The sequence below is a fragment of the Austrofundulus limnaeus genome, unplaced genomic scaffold (genome assembly GCF_001266775.1).
Source record: "Austrofundulus limnaeus strain Quisiro unplaced genomic scaffold, Austrofundulus_limnaeus-1.0 Scaffold1029, whole genome shotgun sequence".
NCBI lineage: Eukaryota > Metazoa > Chordata > Actinopteri > Cyprinodontiformes > Rivulidae > Austrofundulus > Austrofundulus limnaeus.
Genome location: NW_013953431.1, coordinates 7,861 through 18,888, shown reverse-complemented (window position 1 = coordinate 18,888; position 11,028 = coordinate 7,861). Strand labels below are relative to the sequence as shown.

Sequence of the window (11,028 nt, the reverse complement as noted above, 5' to 3'; positions counted from 1 at the left end):
GTGTACTCAGACCAGTAATATTTGGGGTCACAAGTTTAAGCCATGGATATTTTGTGGGTCTGAAGATAAAAAGTTTGGGAACCACTGGCCTAAAGGCCTCTCATACATTGTGGTAAGGTGCTCATCTCTATCTTTCTTATAGTGTTGCACAAGGGATGCACTGATATAAAAATCTCAGCCAATATTGATATCCAATATTATTATTGGTGTTATGGCCAACAACTGATATTTACCTTATTCCTGGATGTGCAGGAATAACTATCACTATCATGATCAAACAGATACAATTCAATCAACCATCTCCCCTCCAAAACAGAACTTAGAAAGTGGGAAATCAATATCGGACATTTGATATCAGCCCAATTTTACTTATCGGATCGACACCAATCTTAATGCCAATTCATCATACATCCCCATGTCACACTGACTTTATTATCAGAAACTAGTTAGCCCATTGGTGACATCTCATCATATTTATAAAAACAGGGAGTGTGATGTGGGCACATGTGATGATCCACAACCCAAAGTCTGCCTGCTGCTTGGGTCCGACCTTTAAAACCTCATTATGTTCAGTCGCACCTGTTAGCACTCAGAGCACGTCTCATAAATGACTCTCAGCTGTCTATTTCTGTCAATTTCACTGAGTTACAGACAGCTTCTGTTAGCTAATGTCCGTTAGCTTTGACAGCATCTTAAATGTGATTTACTCCCAAAGTGAATCTGTTACAGATGAACTGTAGATTATTTTCTGAAAGTTTTGTTAAAACTCCTCCACGGGTCTGAGCCAACAGAGGCAGGTAAACATGAGAATAATGAGGCTGTAGCAGTGGTACAACTGTTCACACAAAGTTTCAGTCTCATGTTTCTTCTTGCCGTTGCTCTGGCAGCTCGGCCTCCTTCACTGCTGCATTTTTATTCAASATTTATATTTATAGAGTCAGCTCACAGCGGCTGAGCAAACATTACACACTGTTGCACAATCCATGAAAGTACAGCTCACCTCTGATTGTGGCTGTAAGCCCCTCCCCCTCCTGACTGCTGCTGGTTTCAGGGTACACACTCCCACCTGGTGGCCCACCGCCGGAACACAAACACTGGGTTCTGCTAACAGACCCACAGAACCTCCCTGCTTCCTACCAGCATTAAAGACAACTAACCAGGAATATCTGCATCGACGGCACAAACCCTGTGTGACTGCTGAATTATTTCATGAAACTGAGCTGCTCAAACTATACAGTAAGAACAAAAGCTAAAATAAGCCTTAGCTATAGAACATTATAATGATGAAACACACCTGAACAGCTGAGTCAGTTCCTAACATGAGAAGAACCTGTGAACAAGATGCTGACTCATCGTTCATCATGAATAACTCGACTCAGCCTCTAATTATTTGTCTATTAGCAAAAGATCTTATAAATGGATGGATTTTAATTCAACTCACAGACAATAAATATTGTGTATAATTGTGTTTCTACAACTGACTGGACTCCTTTACAGCTCAGTTAAAAACTAACCTTTTTAAATCTGCATTTGTTTAAATTTGCTCTGTCTATTTTTATTTTATTTTATTTTTGTTTGTGTTAGTTGAAGCACTTTGTATACTTTATATAGCACTATTTTGAAATGTGCTATATAAATTAAGTTTTACTTACTTACTTAATTACTTACTTACTGAATAACCTTTAGAGTCGGCCCAATTCAAAATAGCTGCCAAGGCTAATTGACCCTTATGCTACGTTCACACCAAATGCGTTTTTAGTGGCAGGAGCGGCCGATTTACATGCAAAGTCTATGAGGAGGCACCTCTAGGGGTCGTGCGTTGCGTCACGTACGTTTTGGGCGGCGCGCAAGGAAGGCGGAAGGGGCGCAGAGAGTTTTCCGCGCATGCGGTGCTGCGGAAGCCGCTGCCGCCCGAGCCGCCACCAGAGTTCAAATATCTGAACTTTTCGCCGCTCGACGCGTCTCCCACTGAAAACCGAAACAGACGGACTGGAGATCTTTACCTGAAATCGACCGTGTGCAGTTGGATTTTCTGGCAGGATATATCAGCACCGATGTGGATCAGCTGCTCAGGACCAAAAAAGGAAAAAAGTCAGTCAGCTGGCAGCTTCTGGAGTGACGAAACTAACCGAACAAATCACCTCTAAATCATCTGGTGAGTTAATTATCTGCTGTGCGCAACGTTCACTTGCTTTTTAGTAAATAAATCAAAGCCATTTTCTTTTATTTTATCTTTATTTCACCCGCCGAATAGACGCTCCTCCCACACCTCGCTGCTGCTGCTGCTTGTTCTGGTCTGAACACTAGTGCGTTCTTCGGTCTGAAAATAGTCCAACGAGAGGCGTTTTATGCTTTTTGGCCGCTCAAAACGCGTTCGGTGTGAACGTAGCATTAGCCTCTACTCAACTTCGCAGCTGAGCTGCAGCTTCATCTAACGAGATGTTGGCTATGGAGCGCCAAGTGTAAAATAAAATATATTTAAAAAGTTACAAACATATTTTTCATCATATAGCTCACTTTCTGAGTTAAAATTTTCCACTAAAATTTTATTGTCATTTAGTCACTATTAAATTTAGCTCATTTTTAGTAAATGATGAATCTAAATGTTAAAAAATATGTTTAAATGATAAATCTATAGATTGTAAAAAAAAGTTCAATCTTAAATTTTGAAGTTCACATTTACGGAGCTCGCGAGTATGGAGGACCAAACCTATCATTATTGGAAATAAATGTATAAATATATAACTGGCGTATTAAAATAAATTATAGGGTCAAAAAGAAGTTTGACAAATAAATTATTGTGCCATTAAATCAATTACATCAATTATTTAGATATAAATGTGTATTTACATTTTAATTTTGAAGGATTATATTTTCTCTATGTGCTTTATCGCATATTTTTTGTTTATGTTTATTCATTACAAGTACATTTGTTGTAATTTGACTTTTCCAAGCCATTATTTTCTTCTTTCACATTTATCACCAATCACATATATTTAAAACATGCTTTTTCACCTAATAATATTTTATTTCTCAAATTATTTTATCGTTCTTTTTTTTCTTAAACACTGATATATTTTCTTCTATTATATACCTTTGTTGTATATTTTTACCAAACACATTTCCCTGAGCCCATTTATTTTCATCTCTTTTTTTTACATTTCTTGCTGGCTGTATTGTCTTTTCCAGCTCCACATGCAGCAGGGAATGTAAAAACAGAGGAGGCGGTCTTAAGAAAAGCGTCACCGCCCCAGCTTCTCGCCTATTGGCCGAGGTCTAGTTTAAAGGAACCTCGGCCAATAGGCGAGAAGCTGGGGCGGTGACGCTTTTCTTAAGACCGCCTCCTCTGTTTTTACATTCCCTGCTGCATGTRGAGCTGGAAAAGACAATACAGCCAGCAAGAAATGTAAAAAAAAGAGATGAAAATAAATGCGCTCAGGGAAATGTGTTTGGTAAAAATATACAACAAAGGTATATAATAGAAGAAAATATATCAGTGTTTAAGAAAAAAAAGAACGATAAAATAATTTGAGAAATAAAATATTATTAGGTGAAAAAGCATGTTTTAAATATATGTGATTGGTGATAAATGTGAAAGAAGAAAATAATGGCTTGGAAAAGTCAAATTACAACAAATGTACTTGTAATGAATAAACATAAACAAAAAATATGCGATAAAGCACATAGAGAAAATATAATCCTTCAAAATTAAAATGTAAATACACATTTATATCTAAATAATTGATGTAATTGATTTAATGGCACAATAATTTATTTGTCAAACTTCTTTTTGACCCTATAATTTATTTTAATACGCCAGTTATATATTTATACATTTATTTCCAATAATGATAGGTTTGGTCCTCCATACGCGAGGGGACATGGGGAATTTTTTTCTTTTGCGTTACCTCACAATACCTTTGTGTTCCCTCGCAATACTTTTGCGTTACCTCGCAATACTTTTGCGTTTCCTCACAATACTTTTGCTTTCCCTCGCAATACTTTTGCGTTGCCTCGCAATACCTTTGCGTTCCCTCGCAATACTTTTGTGGTACCTTGCAAAACTTTTGCTTTACCTCACAATAATTTTGCGTTGCCTCGCAATACTTTTGCGTTGCCTCGCAATACCTTTGCATTCCCTCACAATACTTTTGCGTTACCTCGCAATACTTTTGCGTTACCTCGCAATGTTGTTTTGCGTTCCCATGCAAAAGTTTGATTTGTACATGAACTGAATTATATCAGACTTTTATTTTGAAATATCCAGTTACAAAAACAGGATGTGTCGCCACAAGTTCGTGAAATTGATATTGATGTTGCGTGGCTGCACTATGTTAAAATATCGGCATATGACATATTTCCATGCGTGGCTGTGTGATACTGTATATTCATTCTAAAGCTGAATTAAAGCAGTAGGCTAACTCGCTAGTGGTAAACATGTGAGTTTTTAATAAACTGGCAGGTGCAACAGTGATAAACGACTTTTGCGAGGGAAAGCAAAAGGTATTGCGAGGTAACGCAATACTTTTTCGTGGGAATGCAAAAAGAAAAAAAAATCCCCCATGTCCCCCCGTGGGCTCAGGACACATTTAGGTATTTCAGAATGGAACGCAGGCTTTTCTGTTGGTGCTCTGCTCATACTATGACATCATCATCCTGACAACAGCAACTGCTAGCTCTCCAATGCATTGGAGCGTTTTAGGTTTAACTTTTACATTTAGATTTAAACATTTATATTTGTGTTTAATATCTAGATTTTTTAACAATAAAATTTAACGTTTAGTAAAAATTTGTTAAATTTAAGACGGTGAGCTAAATAAAAATAAAATGTTAGAGGAACATTTTAACACTCAGAAAGTGAGATAAATAACGAAACATGTGTTAGTAAAATGATTTAACATTTCATTTTACACTTGGCATCCCAGTCGGCATTGTGACATTCCAAATGATCTACTTCTGATCAAACTGTGTGTGTGTGTCAGACCGTCAGGACCTGGAGGAGCCCTCCAAGGTGGACGAGCTCCAGGAGCCCCTGCTGGAAGCTCTGAAGATCTACGTGAGGAAGCGCCGGCCCAGTAAACCCCACATGTTCCCCAAAACCCTGATGAAGATCACCGACCTGCGCAGCATCAGTGCTAAAGGTAGGAAGACCATCATGAGGTGCGTTTAAGTTTTAAAGCTCTGCTGCAGCTCGGCCTCGAAAACAGAAAAACCTACTAATCCTGAAAGGAAGGACTGAATCTGATGATCTGGTCTGGAACTGACAGATAAGATCCACGGATCTCTCTCAATGTGCCACGCTGGTTCTCATTTAGATGTTTTGTGGTTTTTATTGGTTTTAAGCAACAATAAGAAACAGAGATTTTTTTATAAAACGTTAAGATTGACTCGTTGTCTTGCAGGAGCAGAGCGGGTCATCTCTCTGAAGATGGAGATTCCAGGTTCCATGCCGCCTCTCATCCAGGAGATGCTGGAGAACTCTGAGGGTCAGGATGCTCAGAGCAGCAGCAGCACTTCGACTGAAGCTGCTGGAAGTTCCCCAAGCAGCAAGGACAGCCCCACTGAGGACACCACTCCCCCTGGTTCACCAGAGTCCACAGACCCTGAAGAGGTTACATCCAAGCCCCCTGATGCTGAGCCCTAGGAGGGGCCTGCAGGGGTCTTTGGGACAGTTCTTTGCACATTCAGAGCAGCAGATGAGGAGCCTGGAACCGTCTGCTCAGACTCTGTACCTGGTACCATTGTACCCAGTTAACTCTAAACAATTTACTCTGAACTTTCTCCTTTAAAAAGAAAATGTCAGCATGGAGACCCACAAGGATCTGTGGTTACCTGAGACCAGGACTGGAGCCACAGAGACCATGGTCCTCAGGTCTCCTGTGTAAATTCATACCTGCATGAAGGGAGTCAGATAAACTAGTCCTGTCTCATCTCCTCACCTGTCGTGTTGTTGACATTCTTACATTGTACATACCATGGTACGCTTCAGACCCGGTCCCATCCTGGATCAGATCCTATCATGGATCTGGTCCCATCCTGGATCTGGTCCTTTCCTGCACCCCTGGACAACCTGGATCTGGTCCCATCATTGATCTGATCCTGTCATGGATCTGGTCCCATCCTGGATCTAGTCCTATCCTGAACTCCTAGACATCATGAATTCTGGTTCCACCAAAGAACTGGTCTCATTCTGGACATCATGAATTCTGGTTCCACCAAAGATCTGGTCTCATCCTGGACTCTGGTCCCATCATGGATCTGGTCCCACCTTGGACTCTGGTCCCGTCATGGACTCTGGTCCCATCCTGGACTCTTGTCCTATCATGGATCTGGTCCCATCCTGGACTCTGGTCCTATCATGGATCTGGTCCCATCCTGGACTCTGGTCCTATCATGGATCTGGTCCCATCCTGGACTCTGGTCCTATCATGGATTTGGTCCCATAATGNCTGGTCCTATCATGGATTTGGTCCCATAATGGATCTGGTCCTTTCATGGACTCTGGTTCTATCATGGATCTGGTCCCATCCTGGACTCTGGTCCTGTAATGGATTTGGTCCCATAATGGATCTGTTCCTGTCATGGACTCTGGTTCTATCATGGATCTGGTCGTATAATGGATCTGGTCCCATCCTGGACTCTGGTCCTTTCATGGCCTCTGGTCCCATAATGGATCTGGTCCTTTCATGGACTCTGGTTCTATCATAGATCTGGTCCTATAATGGATCTGGTCCCATCCAGGACTCTGGTCCTTTCATGGCCTCTGGTCCCATTATGGCCTCTTATCCCATCCTGGACTCTGGTTCTATCATGGATTTGGTCCTATAATGGATCTGGTCCCATTCTGACTCTGGTCCTTTCATGGCCTCTGGTCCCATAATGGATCTGGTCCTTTCATGGACTCTGGTTCTGTCATGGATCTGGTCCCATCCTGGCCTCTGGTGCTTCTTTCACCATGAATAAAACCTTTAACAAGAACAACAAGACTTACAGCAGGACTAACTGTGTTTTAAAGAATGTTTTGCACCCAAACATGACTGAAGTTTGTTTGTTTGTTTGTTTGTTTGTTTGTTTGTTTCAAAATGCAAAGCTTCTCTCTGTATCTACAGTCTGATCAGTTATTCCGGAGGAGGAATTCTTTGGGACACTCATCAACCTGGTCCATGTTTTAGTGGAACTGGCTGACAGAACAGTGCACATACAGTGAAACAATGAAGTCGGGACTCATTGGAGTCACTTTGGGACAAAATATGATGATTTGAAAATCCTTTCCAACCTATGTTCAATTGAATTCACTACAAAGACAAAATGTTTATTGTTCAAACAGATAAACTTTATTGTTTTTTTCTTCAAATATTCCTTCTTTTTGAGTTTGTACCTGCACTCTTTTACTCTGAAACCACACTGTTGGAACACATACAGAACTTCATTGTCTTGCTGAAATCAGCACAATCAGTAACGTTGGTTTTCAGACTTGCTGCTTGCAGAGATTGTCCGGATTCGTTGAATCTTTTGATGATATTATGGACAGTCAATGACAAAATCACTAAATTTGTTGTAAGTGTACAATGATAAACAATGTTCTTAAACTGCTGGACGATTTCCTCACGCAGTTGTTCACAAAGTGGTGAACCTCACCACATCCTTGCTTGTGCATGACTGAGCCTTTCATAGATGCTCTCTTTAAACCCAGTCATGACACTCACCTGTTTCCAGTGTTCACCTATGGAATGTTCCAAACAGCTGTTTTTGAAGCGTCCCTCAACTTTCTCAGTCTTTTGTTGTCCCTGTCTTAGTTTATTTTTAGAATGTGTTGCAGCATCAATTTCTAAACGTTTATTTGTTCAAAAGATTATTTGTTTGAACATTAAATATCATGTCTTTGTAGTGGATTGGGTTGGATATATGTTGAAAAGGATTTGTGAATCGTATTGTTTTTATTTGTTTTGCACAACGGCCCAACTTCAAGCCATGCCACGCTTTAAACAGCTTATGCCAACTTATGAAAATTGTTTATGTCTAAATTACTAAGAGTCTTTCAGTTGATTTTTTATTCCATCTTCATTATAGAGGACTTAAAATTTTTCATAAGTTGGCCTAAGTTGTCTAAACATTATAGTGTGACAGGGTCTTTTGTTGGAACTGGGGTTGTAGAGAAACCCTGGAACTCAGAGCTGCCAGATGTTCTCCTCACAGACTGATGTCACCTTCCTTTCATGATATAAGCACTCTACGTCTTGCACTTTATTTTCTTTGATCATTTCTTTAAGCAGATATTTTATTTTTATTTTGGGTCACTCTTTACATTAAAACAGAAACCAGAGAAAACCCAGAGCCACATGACCTGAAAGGGATCCCCGATTAGTTGTAACATTAGACTTTATTTGATAAACATATATTTTAACTATAAAATAAAGACTGTAAAAATACTGTAGGATGTTCAGTTTTTGTCATTTTTAAACTAAAAGTTTAAAAGCCTGTTAGCCCAAAGGCTAACAGGCTAAGCTGAGGTTCTTCTTCCATGAAGCAGCTCTGTTGTCCTCCATCCATATTTTCAGTTCCAGGCTGAGTCATTTCTACCTTCTCCTCTCTGTCAACACTCTCTGGTTTCATTTAAAAGAGTCGATCATCAGATATTGTCCAAGATTAACCTTCAGGGTGGATATAGCTCGCTAGCAGCCTCGCACCGAGGACCTATCCACGTCATCATTTACCCAGAATGCTTTGTGTGGAAATAAAATGGCTCCATCCGTGTTAAAATACATTTTTAAAAATTTACAAAATTAAACAGCCTACAGCATTTTTACAGTCTTTATTTTACAGTTAAAATATATGTTTATCAAATAAAGTCTAATGTTACAACTAATCAGGGATCCCTTGAACATCCATCCTGACCTCATTTCTACATGTCAGGTCAGGGGGTTCGGATCCATCCTGGTAAAAATAATAACACTAACCTCAGTTTAGATGGAATTCTGCACGTATTCCGCTACAGAACCGAGGTCCAGCTGCTTTATCTTTGTTCTTTCAATGTGTTCTGGAGGACTGAGACTCCACAGCAACACATGATGCTGGTTTGGGACCACATTAGGATCAATATTATTCTTCAGTTTTTTTTCTGCCTTCAGAACACCGCTTCATGTTCCAAATGTACAAGATCAAATTTAAGGACTGTTGAGCAGATGTTCTAAAACCTGAAGACACTTTTCTGCACTGATGGAATTACAGATGTGTCAGCTGCCCATGCCACAGAGACTAATGCACACCCAGGGAGGCAGGCTTTAGAACCGTGCACTAATAAATACAAGACTGGCTGGTCCCTCTCTCTTCATCTGTGGTTTCCAAAAGCAGTTTTAGATTTGGATCCATTAGATCTCAGAGCAGTTCTGCTCTCTGTCTCAGTCTTTAAATGAGGCCCAGTCTGCTGAGAGGATCTTTAGACCCAGTCCTCTGAAAGGCAGTTTAGACCCAGTCCTCTGAAAGGCATTTTAGACCCAGTCCTCTGAAAGGCTCTTTAGCCCCAGTTCTCTGAAAGGCTCTTTAGACCCAGTCCTCTGAAAGGCTCTTTAGACCCAGTTCTCTGAATGGCTCATTAGACCCAGTCCTCTGAAAGGCTCTTTAGACCCAGTCCTCTGAATGGCTCCTTAGTCCCAGTCCTCTGGAAGGCTCTTTAGACCCAGTCCTCTGAAAGGCTCCTTAGTCCCAGTCCTCTAAAAGGCTTTTTAGACCCAGTCCTCTGGAAGGCTCTTTAGACCCAGTCCTCTAAAAGTTTATTTAGCCCCAGTCCTGTGAAAGGCTCCTTAGACCCAGTCCTTTGATAGGCTCTTTAGACCCAGTCCTCTAAAAGGCTTTTTAGACCCAGTCCTTTGAATGGCTCTTTAGACCCAGTCCTCTGTAAGGCTCTTTAGACCCAGTCCTATGAAAGGTTCTTTAGCCCCAGTCCTGTGAAAGACTCCTTAGACCCAGTCCTTTGATAGGCTCTTTAGACCCAGTCCTGTTAGGAGATGTAGTGGAACGAACCCAAATCCGGACGGAGAGTAAGATTTTAGAATAAACGATTTATTAAATAAAACAACAGGCTGACGGGTCAGCAAAACAACAAGAAAACTAGGAGCATGAAGGGACATCAAAGTTTGGTAAGGAAACCAAAACAATGAACCAGCGATGAGATGAAGAACTGAACCAGAATATATACTAACAGAGAAAATGAGAAATGAGCGACAGCTGGAGAGGGGACTGATTACAAAACAAGTGACAGGTGAGCATAATTACAATGAGTGACCTAGAAAACAGACTGAGGAAGGATGAGTAGTAAATATACTGAGAAAAACTCACGAGGGCGACATGAACAAAACAACAGACAAAACACATTCTCAGCAAGTCCTCTGAAAAGCTCCTTAGGCCCAGTCTTCTGAAAGACTCTTTAGACCTAGTCCTCTGAAAGGCTCCTTAGGCCCAGTCTTCTGAAAGTCTCCTTAGGCCCAGGCTTCTGAAAGACTCCTTAGACCCAGTCCTCTCAAATGCTCCTTAGACTCAGTCCTCTGAAAGGCTCCTTAGACCCAGTCCTCTGAAAGGCTTTTTAGACCCAGTCTTCTGGAAGACTCCTTAGACCCAGTCCTCTGAAAGGCTTTTTAGACCCAGTCTTCTGGAAGACTCCTTAGACCCAGTCCTCTGAAAGGCTTTTTAGACCCAGTCCTCTAAAAGGCTTTTTAGACCCAGTCCTCTGAGAGGCTTTTTAGACCCAGTCCTCTGAGAGGCTTTTTAGACCCAGCCCTCTGAGAGGCTTTTTAGACCCAGTCCTCTAAAAGGCTCTTTAGACCCAATCCTCTGAAAGTCATTTTAGACCCAGTCCTCTGAAAGGCTCTTTAGACCCAGTCCTCTGAAAGTCATTTTAGACCCAGTCCTGTGAAAGGCTCCTTAGACCCAGTCCTCTGAAAGGCTCCTTAGACCCAGTCCTCTGAAAGGCTCTTTAGACCCAGCCCTTTGAAAGGCTCCTTAGACCCAGTCCTCTGAAAGGCTCCTTAGACC

The 11,028-nt window shown here is 41.0% G+C and overlaps 1 protein-coding gene across 1 annotated transcript in view; it reads left to right on the top strand.

The window, feature by feature from the left end:
* The window catches only part of LOC106533818 (retinoic acid receptor beta), a gene marked incomplete at its 5' end in the record, with an annotated part of 108,437 nt that extends 101,978 nt beyond the window's left edge, over positions 1–6,459 (top strand). The window contains 2 exon segments of the mRNA XM_014030259.1: positions 4,983–5,141; positions 5,403–6,459. Of these exon segments, the coding sequence (XP_013885713.1) occupies positions 4,983–5,141; positions 5,403–5,644 (401 nt within the window).
* Between the last annotated feature and the right edge of the window lie 4,569 nt (positions 6,460–11,028).